The following is a 14,886-nucleotide window of genomic DNA, read 5'->3' as shown; positions in this document are numbered from 1 at the left end:
CTGGTATTACACCAAATTATTTTGGAGTGGGCTTTTATATTGTTTGATGAATATATTTTCATATTGGGCGTGACGTCTTTATATCATTTCGTGAAAAATTATATTTGTAAATCGATGTATTGAAAATAAGCTCCTTAAAAAAATTTAATTATTGACATATATATAGTAAGAAGAATTTAATTTAAACTGTTCTTAAAAATAAAATTATGTCGTATCAATATTACGAAAAATACCATCTAAAACAAGATTCAAATCTCCTTAAAACTCATCTACGATACCAAATCAATATAATACATGAAAATGATAAATTGATCAATAACAACACCCAAAGTCTCCATAATCATGCAGGAGTTTTGTGCTCAATTACATCATTTATTAGGAAGAGAAATTAACAATGATCATCAGAAACAAATTAAGGCATACACGCCATTAATTTGCTGCCACTTATTTCACATGCGGTAGTGTAGCAACATATGTATGTATCGACAAAAGAGGCTATTCCAGAGGGGAAGCTCTTCAGCTAACGTTATTAATTTTCTGACTCCCACTAAAACAATTTGACTGGAACTAGTTCCAGTGGTGTTCTTTTCTGGGTAAGGCCGGGACCAGTCGATTCGTCCATGTTAATGTCCTCCTCTTTCATCCCACTAGGTAATTTCCAATCAAAACAGTACAAAAGATTGGCGAGTGCAAGCTCAACTGTGGTCGTTCCCATATGCATCCCAGGACAACCTCTTCGACCAGATCCAAATGGCAATAACTCAAAGTTTTGCCCTTTATAATCAATAGAGCTATCATCGAACCTTTCTGGGTTGAATTCTTCTGGGTTTCTCCAATATTCAGGGTCTCTTGCTATTGCCCAGTTGTTTACTTGCAGCAATGATTTTGGGCAAATGTCGTAACCGCTGATCTTAAAGGGTGCCATAGTTTCTCTTGGAAGAAGCATTGCAGCCGGAGGGTGCAATCTGAGAGTTTCTTTCAATACCGTCTTGAGGTAAGGAAGATGAGGTGTGTCGCTTTCTGCGACTTTTCCTTCGTTACCGACGACATTTCTGACTTCATCTTGTGCTTTCTTCATCACTCGTGGGTTCCTTGCAAGCTCTGCCATTGCCCATACAGTGGTAACTGCAGCAGTGTTGCTTCCGCCTACAAATATATCCTGGTACACAAATATGAGGGTTAAGCAGAAGGTGATCAGAACCGTACATATGTTCATAAAGATATCAAATACAAAGTCTTTTATTATTATTATTATTGTATTACTTTTTTTAGTCAAGATCTTTTCTTATAAAGTTTCAATTGAAAAAAAAAATATTTATTATTGTCCTCAAGTGTTGAAATAATATATATATATATATATATATATATATTATAGACTTGAAGATTGTAAGTGGGAGCTGAGAGATATGAGATATATGTCCTACATGATATTTATCCCCTTGACGTGTTTTTCTCCCTACCATTTGAGAATTTTATACCACAGAATTCATTTTGTATGTATATTTTTCTTCTAGTTGAAATCTTAAGTTGGGATAATAAGTAGAGAGATTATGCTTTTGTATATTTATATTGAGGATACCGTAATAAATAACAATGTATGGGAGGAAAGGTTGTGTTCTTACGAAGAGGATCGCCTTAATGTTATCTTTAGTGAACGGAGCTCCACCAGACTTGGCTTGCTCCCTTTCTATTCTCAGCAGCACATCGACGAGGTCTTCGTGTTCATCTTTTGTCTTGTCGGGATTAAGATGAAAATCAATTGCTAGTTGTAGAAAGCTATCCAACTGATGGAAGATCTTGTCAAGTCTTTGAAATCTACCAGAGAGCCTGTCCACAATCCATCCCACGTATGGAAAGAACTCAGATGCACTGAAGCTTGCAAGCATGGCTTCAGCCTCATGAAGAACTTCTTGAAACTTCTCATTATCCAAATCACTCCCCCGGAAGCTCTTTCCAAAAGCAATCCTACAGAGAATACTTGCAGTAGGAGGCAACATCTTCTCCAAGAGATTCACAGGGGTTGCAGAAGATGAAGACTGAGATATTGAATTCACAAGCAAAGCCACTTCTTCTTCCCTGATGGAACGATATGACTGCACCCTTGCCGCGCTAAAAAGCTCAAGAACACAGACTTTCCTTATCTCTCGCCAATATTCGCCATAAGGTGCAAAGACTATGTCCTGATAATTGTACGTCAATTTTTCAGCGCTGGCTAAGAGAGGTCGACTGCAACAGTCGAGATCACGAACTTTCAAGACCTCTTTTGCAGCCTCAGCAGAAGATATAACAACAATCGGTTTAGCACCGAATTTGAGGAGCATCACGGGGCCATATCTCTGGGCGAGTCGCGACAAAGATTGATGAGGCAAATCACCAATCTGGTGCAAGTTGCCTATAATGGGAAGGCTTGGAGGGCTTGGTGGAAGGTTTTTGTTTTGCCTCCAACCATGAATTTTGTTTTTCATGAGTAGCAGAATGGGGAGAAGAAGGAGAAGTGGAAGCCATATGGGTACAGCGAAAACAGCCATTATCGATCGAAAGCTAGCTTTTATCTTCTTGATCTATTACGTAAGTACGTGCAATGATCGAGATTGCTTGCTTCTTGGATAATTTGTGGCCTCAATATATAGACACGACGACAGTATCTTTTTTTGTTGTCTGTATACCCTGGCTTTCGTCTCTCGTCAATTGATCTTAAATGATGTTTGCTGGCTGCTGGGTCCGTCCGCTGAAAAAGACTTCAAAGAAACCCACGACATGTATATTAATCACGTGGCTGAACCAACTATTTTATTTCGTGGATGATTTTTCATTAACTCCTGTAGAAAGATATTTATTGGTTATATATTTATGATTATAATCTATATATTATATATGCTGAAAAATAATAAAAATACAGTTAGTAGTTAAGTTGATATTAGGATGCCATACAATACATGCAGTCTTCAACTTGTGTAGAAAACATTTATTGGTTATTAATTATATTTACTATTTATTCAATGAAAAATAACGAAAATACAAGTATTAGCTGTTAATTATTATTAGAAGCTCATGAATGCATGCATGACCTACTGATCATGTAGAAAATGGTAGTGCATTTCTTAATAGGTTGTATGAAAATAGTACTAAAACATATTAAATTTGAATACTATTAGATATAATCTTGGGAGTGTGAAGTCTCGTGTATTCTCTTTGAAAAAAAATGAAGTCTATTATTAAAAAAATAATTTTTTATCATGTGGTTATCAAATTTACTCTTTTTTCTTAAAGAAAGTGCATGAGACTTATACATCGTAAGATTGTATTCTTATAATGTAGAATGTACATTTCTCTTTGAAATCAATTCTCATTTTATTATTTTTTGTTTTCAGATATATATAAATATAACACCCTATCAACACCGTTAACGAGACAGAAAGTCATATCAACTATACGTACCATTGTATTATTAACATGGTTGATATTGTTCATAAGCGAATACTATCATTTCAACATTCTAGATACATTTTCATGACATACCCAAACCTCCCTCATTTTTATTAATTCTTATCTACTTTCCCTCTTTCTATTTTTTTTTCTCTCTCTCTCTCTCTCTGATTTCATATATACATTAACATCCAATATTGAACATCCTAAACGTGACAGAAAGTCGTCATGTCAACTGCCATTTTATTTTATTAGTAATTAATATGGTCGATGTATTTCATAAGTACTTACATTACACTAGTAGGCTGTACGCATTTCCCATCTCTTTAATTCTCTATATATAGTTTATTTCATAAAAATAATTATCGTAATAATACATCGAGCTGAACAAAATTTGTATCCGTTTTCAACAACTAGCTAGACTTGTTGATCTAGAACACATGCATGCATGCAGTACTCTTCATCCGATCGAAACTTCCAATTTCAACCCAAGCGACCGACTAGTCCTATATTGGGTTCTAATATTATTCTTAGATATATATTTATTTTAATATGATAATGACCATTCATTTCTCTCATGTAAACTATATTTATATTTCTTGTAAAATATATATCCATGATCTGGTCTTCCATATGGAGTTCATGAAAAGATAAAATAGAAGTCTCATTCAAAAGTTTCATCCTAGAGCGCAGTACGTTGATCATCAGACGGTCTAATTGAATTCTCTCAATGACCATATATATATATATATATATATATATATATATATATATATATATATATATATATATATATATACACGCTGACGGCCTAACCATATTCTAGATTATAAGGCTATGAATGTACTCCTGCAGGTTGCGTTTTAGCTAGAAACCCAGAATTAAAGACGTAGGAGGACTTCCTAGAAAGCAGTTTGGTAGTCAAATTCTTGACTAAAAGAATATTTCTGGCATGGAACGTCGCCATAGTCCCGCGGGCCACTTGCCGGCGATCGAGATTGTTGCATTAAGAATGAAGATTACGTAACTGCGCGCACGTACCCACTGAAGCTAGATTCAACCAGCTGAACGTACGTACGTATGTACAGATCAAGTAATTAATAGTTTGTTATTAAGTTAATTAAGCACCCCGCTTCAGTATAATTAACATTTAACCTCGTTTGTTTTTGAAAATGAGATTAGATGAGTTGAGATTAAAGTTTTTATATCCCTACTCCTACTATCACTACAAGAAAAAGGCACTTTTGCAGTGCCACTTTTCATTGCAAAAAGTGGCTAAAATTACCTAAATAAGTCTTTTCCGACGATTATTGTTTCGCTGCATGTTACTTGCCATTGTTTGTTCACTTGAACGTCTGAAATCGTCACAATAACTATATTTTTTTTCATGGCAATGGAGTCATTTTCACGGAAAGCGTCTAGATCTCTGACGTGGTTGTTGCTAGCCAAGTCGGAGGGGTCGGCAGCGTAGCTGTACTTGTGGAAAGTGTTGTATTCCTCATCGAAGACGAAGGGTTCGATGGATGCATCCTCGACGAAGCCGAGCTTGTGGTTGCACATGCATTGGGCAATGTCGTCCTTGGCGTAGGGGTGGGTGGGGTTGTAAATGGGGGCCTAGAGCTGGTCGTAGGTGGGGTTGAAGGCAACGACGTGCCAGATCGGGACAGGGCCTAATGGGCCTGTGCCACCGTCAGGGGTAGCATGATGTCATCAACCTTGGGAGCGGTGGACTTTCCGGGGAGGAGGCAGGTGGGGAGGCGTTTGGTGATGGCTTGTTGGGATTAGGGTTTTGGTTTTGGTCCTCTTGGTCGTTGAGTTCGATGTCATTTTGGTTAGTGTAGGTGTAGAGGAGATCCATCGGGGGCAAAACCCTCTTTGACTGAATTAACCCTAATGTTGTAGGTGGTGCTCTTCGTTCCTAAACCAGAGAGATCGATTCGATTCACTTCTTCAGCGATTGTAGATCCTTTAAAAGCTTTTATCACTTAGACATTTCACTCGTAGCGTCCAGTTAAGGGAGCAACACAAATATTTGGCATCAAAAATAGTTTTTCTTTTCAAAATAACTTTGAATTTTATTAAATAAAAATGACTTTCATTTAAGAAAATTAAATTTTGGCAACAAAAGTTGATTTGATTTAGGCCTCGTTTATTTTCGTAGATGAGATAAGATTAAAATTAAAAGTTCAATAAAATATTGTTAAAATATATTTTTTAATATTATTTTTATTTTAAAATTTGAAAAAATTGAATTTCTTTATTTTATTTTTTGTAGGAATTTAAGAAAATTATAATAATTAGATGAGATAAGATAAAAATAATTGTGAAAACAAACGAGAAATTATATTTCTCACTTTGCTCATCCTATGCCACCATCACACACAAATACTGTAAATAAATAAATAAGAATATTAAGTAAGTTGATCGTGATCAATTCGGATGAATTTAAATTGTTGAATTTGTTTATTAAATGAATTGTTTATAAAATTAAAATTATGATTGATTATTAAATAATATAATTTTTATAAAATTTATATATATACACACACACACACATTTTTATATTATTATCTTAATTAGTAATATTAGGTATAGTAATACGTTGTGTAAGCATTGCACACTCATTTTAAAAAAGAGTGAGGTCCATTATTAAAAAAATTATTTTTTTATGTGAATCCCATATTTACTCACTTTTTTTTTAAAAAAATGCATGATACTTGCATAATATATGACTGCAAATATCATTTCTCTATCTTAATTTTATATTAAAAAATAATAGAGTTCCTAATATTATGTGTATTACTTGAAACTTGTGAATATGACCATTTATATTTCTTTTAGTCCTACTCACTTATCTGAAAAATAAGAATAATTTTTTTCTCAAAGCTCCTCTCATATATTATTATTGAATAACTCTAGTACAGTTATTTAATAGGTGTGTTTGATTGTTGAAATCATCTTAAATCATCTCAACTAATTTCAAATCAATCATTGATGTGACCTACTACTTTTTTAATTTCCTATAAAAAATTTAAACTCATTTTAACCTACTTCATACATTCAAACACATAAATAATAATAGTCTTACCATTCTTCTACTAACATTCTGCTACTCTTTTTAATTTTTTAATTCTTTTTAAAAAAATTTCTTTTACTTAATGGTTAAGAAAGTGACTATTAATGAAATTGTATATTTTTTAAATTTTTTCTTAATGATTAAAGATATTAAAAAAACACTTAGAAAAAACAAATACACTAAGAATAGTAAAGTGGTGGTAAAAGGGTTGTAAGTCTATCATTACCCCAAACACATATCTCAAGCTATTTACATTCAAACACATATCAATGAAATACTTAAAAATTACTATTTACATATCAATTTAGATCATCTGAGATTACCTCAACATCCAAACGCAGCCAAATCTAACCTCAGAGTTGTATCAGGAGCATTTTAGCCAATCAACTACGACAAAACTTATGTCATACGACCTAACTAATCTTTTATCATAGGTTATATATATATAAATATTATATATATATATATATATATATATAAAGAATAATGATTTGTACAAATCTCACACATGTCTTTTATTAAAAAAATAGATCCTATCATAATAATCTATAAACAAAATTACTTCTTTCTAATGAAACTCACTTTCTTACAAAAAGCCCGTGAGACTTACACACCTAAAACTTGTATTTTACATAAAGATTTAATTAACAATCCAAATAAAAGGAAAAAAACAATAGCAAATACATACCTAGATAAGTTCAAGAAAAGAAGATGTTGGGAGAAGGTTATTACAAATCACAACGTCCTAGCAAGGGGAAACAGAAGGAACACAATAAGATCTTGAGGATTTGGTGTAATGGTTGTTTCATGGATGGGTAAAAAACAGAAGAGTATTGCAAAGTCTACTATAGAAGTTGAGTACATTGCATACAATACAATGGTAAGCAATGAACCCTAGATCAAATGCTTTATTCATAGTTTAAGGTTGGATATATATGCAAGATCGTTTAATGTGTTTTGTAATAACAATATTAAAAAAAAAAAAACACATTCATATGAATTACAACTATATTCAAGATTTAGTAGAAAGAGGAGAAATCAAGGTTGACTTCATTCTATAAATTGAAATGGTAGTTGATTCTATGACCAATAGATTGCCTTTAAAAGGATTCAAAGAGCATGTAGCTCATATGGGATTAAAGAAACACCTAGGTTACATAGCTACATGGTCAAAGGGCATGATTTGAAACAATAAGGGGATGGTTGGATGAACAATCCTTCCTGGAGGGACAAAATTGGTCATTTATAGATAGGAGGCACTAATGAGATATGACTATTACGGTTCATATGGCAATAAATGTAACGTCCCGTCTCCAAGGGGTCCGGAGAATTAACTCATGTCACCTAAAAATCATTTTCCAACCACATAATACATACTCCAATTTCTCTCTATCACACAAAATACTAATTAATTCACATCAATTACTCCAGTATAATTATTCTAAGACAATACAAAGTCTTAATATAAACATCAACCTCCCAACAAATCACATCATCAGAGAACAACAAGTTTACTGAATAAAAAGCTTCATACTCATATAAACCTTCTATGTTTAATTCATTATTTTTAACTCATCTCACCCATGTTCCATATTCTTGATCTTCAGCTGAATATTCAAATTATCTGAAAAATATTGTGGAGATAAGCGTTGAGTTATCAATAACTTAGTAAGCAGAGAACATATAACAATATGCAAACATGAGTATTTACAGAGTTCAGAATGCAGAATAAAATACTTTTTATTTTCAGAATCTAGTGTGAGAGCATGTTATCAAAAATATCAGAGCGAAAGTTCAAAAATATTCTTATTCAAAATTTCTTTGGCACATCATAACTGAAACATCATATCAGGATATAATTTTCATGTTTAAGTCTCGTGATAGGGTTGTGCAAACTCTGACAACCAACGGAGCAGAAACAGAATGTGAATCTTCCCCTTATCATTTTTGGAGTCCCGAGTGTGCACATAGGAAATACTACGCAGAAAATTACTTTATTTCTAAAGTGGGAGCACCAGAAACAGAAAAGTTCGTATCAACCCAAAAAGAGGCCACAGTTTTAAACTCGTGGTATGGTCAGAACAGAACAGAAACAAAATGTCATGCCAGAGGTTTCAGAAATCGCATCATATTATATCAGAGTACAAAATATTTTCATAATAGAGCAGAACAAAATCAAATCACAAAAATATGATTTATGCACAATTTTTCATATTTACTCTCTTTTGCATTGTTCAGAAACAGAATGCCAAAATTTTACTCATGTCTACACCGGTCATGATAGAAAGCACTTTATTCTTGTACAAAATTTCATGAGTTATGCAGAAACAAATAACTAGGATCGTTTCAAATTTATTTTCATAACATGACATGCATCTTTTTCCAAAAATCAATCTCAGCCCATTTTATTTATTTTTATGCAAAATCTAGCATAAGAACTCTGCTTACTTGGACTTCTTAGCTTTTCAGAATTTTCCTAAAAAATGCTGAACAAAAAAATAATCGTCACGTATAACATAATCACGTAATTCCCGTAAATTTCCAATCAAACAGGTATTTCAATATTCAAGCCTCAGAAGCTAAAATAACTTATTTTAATCCTCAAAATCTAAAATTCTCATAATTCCTAAAATACCACCATCAATTTCTAAACTCATCAATATCTAACTTAATAACTTCGACTAAAACATTAAATTCTAACTTATTTACTATTGGGATCTTACTATAATTTATAAAACTAAATAACATAACTATATCGAAATCATTATAAGTAGAAAATCATACTTTTGTTTAAATAAAAAATATTCTTTTAAAAAGATTCAAAATAAGATTTTGCATTTACTGATCATTACAAAAGTTTATCAGTATATATTTACTTAATAAATATTCCGATAAAAATATTAGTCTCTTAAAAATACCAACTTAACAAAATAAATCCACATGCACCTAAGTCCAAATAAATAAAAATCACATGCAGCCCACGTTACAAACACAAAATACAAAATCAATTGATGTTTTCAAAATAAAAGGGCAAAATGGTAATAACACCCTTCACCTTCCAGGCTACCTGAGACACATAATAGTTTCCTTTTTAAGTAACTAACAATAACAACAAAATAAAAACAAAGAGAGGCCAAAACGTGAGCGGTGGCAGGGACTTACCGAAGGAAAATCGAGGCAGTGGCACAGTGGGAGCGTGATGGATGCTGGGCTGAGGTGATGGTGACTTTCCTGTTGGCGTTGCATAGGGAAAGAGAAAGAGAGAGTGCTGAAATGAGGGAGAGGGAGATAATGTGAGAGAAGAGACGGAGGGAGAGCAAGCTGAAAGAGGGAGATACGGTGAAGGAGTGTTGGTGTCTTACTGAGAGACTGAGGTGGCATGCGGCGGACTGGGAGCGACGGTACGACGGCTGGTGGCGTGGGTTGGTAGGTTGATGGCTCACGGTGGTGGAAACAATTCTCTATTTCTTGGTGTAAAAACAAGAGTGGTGTGTTTTACGGATAGATGAGAACCGGCCGAGGTTCACAGAAGGGCGGTGGGGCACGGTTGAGTGGTGAACTCAGAGTGGCAGAGGTACCAGCATGGACTGTGTTCTGTGGAGTTCTAGCACATGGATTGGCTTTGGGGTGGCTGTTTACTAGATGCAAACCGAGACCTTTGGTTTGGTGTTTTAAGGAAAAACGATGGCTCGCTACAGTGGTGAGGTCTAGACTGAGGTTCATATAGGGTGGACCAATTGGGCGATAACAACTTGGGGTTGCAGTGGGTCACAGAAGCAGATTCACACTTTGTTTATAGTGAAAGAAAACGGAGGGTGATGGAGACTGTGGTTGACGACAAGGGTCCTTGCTAGCGGCAGCGGAGTGGAGATCTCGGTTTGACCTTCTGTGAAAAAGGAGGACGAGTGGCAATTATTCTAGGGTTGAGAATGCTTAACATATATATAAGATATATATATAGTAAACAGATAAAAACCTAGAGAAAAAGGATGAAGGGACATGCATGAAAATGGAAAATAGACTTGAAACCGAGCATGACGGAGTCTAGAATCGTTTCCACAGGCTTGGGCTCTTTAGCCTAAAAAAAATATTTGGCCCATGGGCTTTTTCCCTAAGTTTTGGGCCTTGACTCAATTTTTTTTTTTAAAAAAAGAAAAAACACTTGTTCCATAAAATCATCGGCTCATAAAAAGATTTTTCATCCGATCTAAAAATATTTAAGGAAATTATTAAAATAGCAAGCCCATGAAAAAATTCGTTATTTGCCAAAATACAATTTTGACCTGCAACCAGTATATTAAAAAAAATAATACTCGAAAATTAACTAGGCTCTTCATATGTATAAATCCAAAAACAAAAATATTTTGAAAACTACTCTTTGCTAGACCCGGGTGGTACAGTAAAAGTCCACTCATGTACTATAAAATCGCTGATAAGGTAATATTGGAAAATCTCATAAATGGTGTAGATTGACATATATATATATATATATATATATATATATATATTAAGAAGAATTTAATCTAAAATGTTCTTATAAATAAAATTATATCGTATCAGTAGTATGAAGAATACCATCTAAAACAAGATTGAAATCTCCTTAAAACTCATCTAGGATACGAAATCAATGTAATACAAAATGATAAATTGAACAATAACAATGCCCAAAGTCCCATAATCGTGCAGGGGTTTTGTGCTCAATTACATCATTTATTAGGAAGAGAAATTAACAATGATCATCAGAAACAAAGTAAGGCATACACGCCATTTGTTAGCTGCCACTTATTTCAAATGCGGTAGTGTAGCAACATATCTATGTATCGACAGAAGAGGCTATTCCAGAGGGGAAGCTCCTTAGCTAACGCTATTTTCTGACTCCCACTAAAACAGTTTGACTGGAACTAGTTTTAGTGGTGTTCTTTTCTGGGTAAGGCCGGGACCAGTCGATTCCTCCATGTTAATGTCCTCCTCTTTCATCCCACTAGGTAATTTCCAATCGAAACAGTACAAAAGATTGGCGAGTGCAAGCTCAACTGTGGTCGTTCCCATATGCATCCCAGGACAACCTCTTCGACCAGATCCAAATGGCAATAACTCAAAGTTTTGCCCTTTATAATCAATAGAGCTATCATCGAACCTTTCTGGGTTGAATTCTTCTGGGTTTCTCCAATATTCAGGGTCTCTTGCTATTGCCCAGTTGTTTACTTGCAGCAATGATTTTGGGCAAATGTCGTAACCGCTGATCTTAAAGGGTGCCATAGTTTCTCTTGGAAGAAGCATTGCAGCCGGAGGGTGCAATCTGAGAGTTTCTTTCAATACCGTCTTGAGGTAAGGAAGATGAGGAGTGTCGCTTTCTGCGACTTTTCCTTTGCTTCCGACGACATTTCTGACTTCATCTTGTGCTTTCTTCATCACTCGTGGGTTCCTTGCAAGCTCTGCCATTGCCCATACAGTGGTAACTGCAGCAGTGTTGCTTCCGCCTACAAATATATCCTGGTACACAAATATGAGGGTTAAGCAGAAGGTGATCAGAACCGTACATATGTTCATAAAGATATCAAATACAAAGTCTTTTATTATTATTATTATTATTATTATTATTATTATATTACTTTTTTAATCAAGATCTTTTCTTATTGTCCAAGTGGAGATTATATATAGTAGTGAATAAGAAAGAATTTATATATATATAAATTATAGACTTGAAGATTGTAAGGGGATCGAACTCCCACTTACAAGGCTACGTAACATGAATAAAGATATAGATCAGTCCCCTTGACGTGTTTTTCTCTCTACCATTTGAGAATTTTATGTCCGGGTAAGAACTCGAGGGATCCTTTCCCAATACCACAGGATTCATTTTGTATGTATATTTTTCTTCTAGTTGAAATTAAGTTGGGATAATAAGTTGAGAGATTATGCTTTTGTATATATGTTCTGTATACCTAAAGATCAAAACTTGAAGCAAAAATAAATTAGGAAACCGTAATAAATAACATTGCATGAGAGGAAAGATTGTGTTCTTACGAAGAGGATAGCCTTAATGTTATCTTTAGTGAATTTTGCTCCACCAGACTTGGCTTGCTCCCTTTCTATTCTCAGCAGCACATCGACGAGGTCTTCGTGTTCCTCTTTTGTCTTGTCAGGATTAAGATGAAAATCAATTGCTAGTTGTAGAAAGCTATCCAACTCATGGAAGATCTTGTCAATTCTTTGAAATCTACCAAAGAGCCTGTCCACAATCCATCCCACGTATGGAAAGAACTCAGATGCACTGAAGCTTGCAAGCATGGCTTCAGCCTCATGAAGAACTTCTTGAAACTTCTCATTATCCAAATCACTCCCCCGGAAGCTCTTTCCAAAAGCAATCCTACAGAGAATACTTGCAGTAGGAGGCAACATCTTCTCCAGGAGATTCACAGGGGTTGCAGAAGATGAAGACTGAGATATTGAATTCACAAGCAAAGCCACTTCTTCTTCCCTGATGGAACGATATGACTGCACCCTTGCCGCGCTAAAAAGCTCAAGAACACAGACTTTCCTTATCTCTCGCCAATATTCACCATAAGGTGCAAAGACTATGTCCTGATAATTTTACGTCAATTTTCCAGCGCTGGCTGAGAGAGGTCGACTGCAACAGTCGAGATCACGAACTTTCAAGACCTCTTTTGCAGCCTCAGCAGAAGATATGACAACAATCGGTTTAGCACCGAATTTGAGGAGCATCACGGGGCCATATCTCTGGGCAAGTCGCGACAAAGATTGATGAGGTAAATCACCAATCTGGTGCAAGTTGCCTATAATGGGAAGGTTTGGAGGGCTTGGTGGAAGGTTTTTGTTTTGCCTCCGACCATGAATTTTGTTTTTCAAGAGTAGCAGAATGGGGAGGAGAAGGAGAAGTGGAAGCCATATGGGTACAGCGAAAACAGCCATTATCAATCGAAAGCTAGCTTTTATCTTCTTCTATTACGTAAGTTCGTGCACTGATCGAGATTGCTTGCTTCTTCGATAATTTGTGGCCTCAATATATAGACACGAAAACAGTGTCTTTTTTTGTGTCCCTAAACCTGGCTTTCGTCTCTCGTCAATTGATCTTAAAAGATGTCTGCCGGGTCCATCCGCTGAAAAAGACTTCGTGTAAGAAACCCACGAAATTAAATGTATATTAATCACGTGGCTGAACCAATTACTATTTTATTACGTGGATGATTTTTCAACTCCTGCAGAAAGATATTTATTGGTTATATATTTATGATTATAATCTATATATTATCTATGCTGAAAAATAATAAAAATGCAGTTAGTAGTTTAGATGATATTAGGATGCCATATAATACATGCTGTCTTCAACTTCTCGTGTAGAAAACAACTTCCGAAATGGTAGTACATTTCTCTATAGGTTGTATTAAAATAGTATTAAAACATATTAAATTTGAATAAAATTAGATATAATATTAGGGTATGAAGTATCTTTGAAAAAATTAAGATCCATAATTAAAAAATAATTTTTTTCATGTCGTTATCAGATTTATTTATATTTTTTAAAAAAAAAGTGTGTGAGACTTATATATTGTAAGATTGCATCTAATATTACTCGCTATATTCTCTTGACAGAATACTATTCTTTCAATGTAGAATATACATTTTTCTTGGCATACCCACTCCTTTCTTTTTTAAATCAATTCTTATTTTATTATTTTTTGTTTTCAAACATATATATATAACTCCCTATGAACACCGTTAACGTGACAGGAAGTCACATCAACTATACGTACCATTGTATTATTAATATGGTTGATGTTCATAAGTTAAAAATTTCCTAGAATAGTAGGAAAATAATCTCTGACTAAAACATATGTAATCCTCTTCATGAGCGAATACTATCATTTCAATATTCTAGATACATTTTCATTGCATACGTATCCAAATGTAACACCCCGTATTTTAGTGTATTTTTACTGAAGGAATTATTTTTATGTAATTAAAATAATTTCTCTTATTTTAAATTGGTTGGATTTTTAGTGAGTTTATTTCTATGATTTTTATTTGGTGGAAATTATTTTTTATGTGCTTTCTTAATATTTATTTATTGTTATGCATTTAAATTGCTTTTAATATTTAAATTAATTACCGTGGAATTTAATTATTTCAATTTGACTTTACCATTACGTTTAAATTATTTTATTTAACTTGTGGTTTTAAAATCGTTTCCGTTGGATCATTTTTGTGACCCAAGTTATGAGAATTGGACCTCATTTCTTTTCCCTCTATTTTTCTTTTCCTTTTCTTTTTTCTTTTCTTCTTTTCTTTTTTTTTCTTTTTCTTTTTCTTCTCCCTGGCTTTCTCCCCCGTGCGCGCGAATTCCCTCTCCTTTTCTCTCTCCC

The 14,886-nt window shown here is 34.2% G+C and overlaps 1 protein-coding gene and 1 pseudogene across 1 annotated transcript; both read right to left on the bottom strand.

The window, feature by feature from the left end:
* Positions 1-275: 275 nt before the first annotated feature.
* On the bottom strand, positions 276-2,678 carry LOC121257047 (cytochrome P450 71B9-like). Its single transcript, XM_041157910.1, has 2 exons — positions 1,623-2,678; positions 276-1,159 (listed from the first exon to the last, which is right to left on the bottom strand). Exons 1-2 carry the CDS (start codon positions 2,526-2,528, stop codon positions 548-550), a joined length of 1,518 nt encoding a protein of 505 aa, XP_041013844.1. The 5' UTR covers positions 2,529-2,678; the 3' UTR covers positions 276-547.
* Positions 2,679-11,189: 8,511 nt separating this feature from the next.
* On the bottom strand, positions 11,190-13,479 carry LOC121257055 (annotated as a pseudogene).
* Positions 13,480-14,886: the final 1,407 nt, after the last annotated feature.

Source organism: Juglans microcarpa x Juglans regia, chromosome 3S (genome assembly GCF_004785595.1).
Source record: "Juglans microcarpa x Juglans regia isolate MS1-56 chromosome 3S, Jm3101_v1.0, whole genome shotgun sequence".
Classification (NCBI taxonomy): Eukaryota; Viridiplantae; Streptophyta; class Magnoliopsida; order Fagales; family Juglandaceae; genus Juglans; species Juglans microcarpa x Juglans regia.
The sequence above is the reverse complement of the archived record's forward strand: the minus strand, read 5'-3'. Positions and strand labels throughout refer to the sequence as shown.

What these genes read in the sequence shown, in the direction of transcription:
- LOC121257047 (XM_041157910.1), bottom strand. Translation starts at nt 2,528, where the DNA reads ATGGCTGTTTTCGCTGTACCCATATGGCTTCCACTTCTCCTTCTTCTC. An exon ending in ACATTAAGGCGATCCTCTTC is followed by an intron (nt 1,160 to 1,622) that starts GTAAGAACACAA and finishes TTTGTGTACCAG; the next exon opens with GATATATTTGTAGGCGGAAG.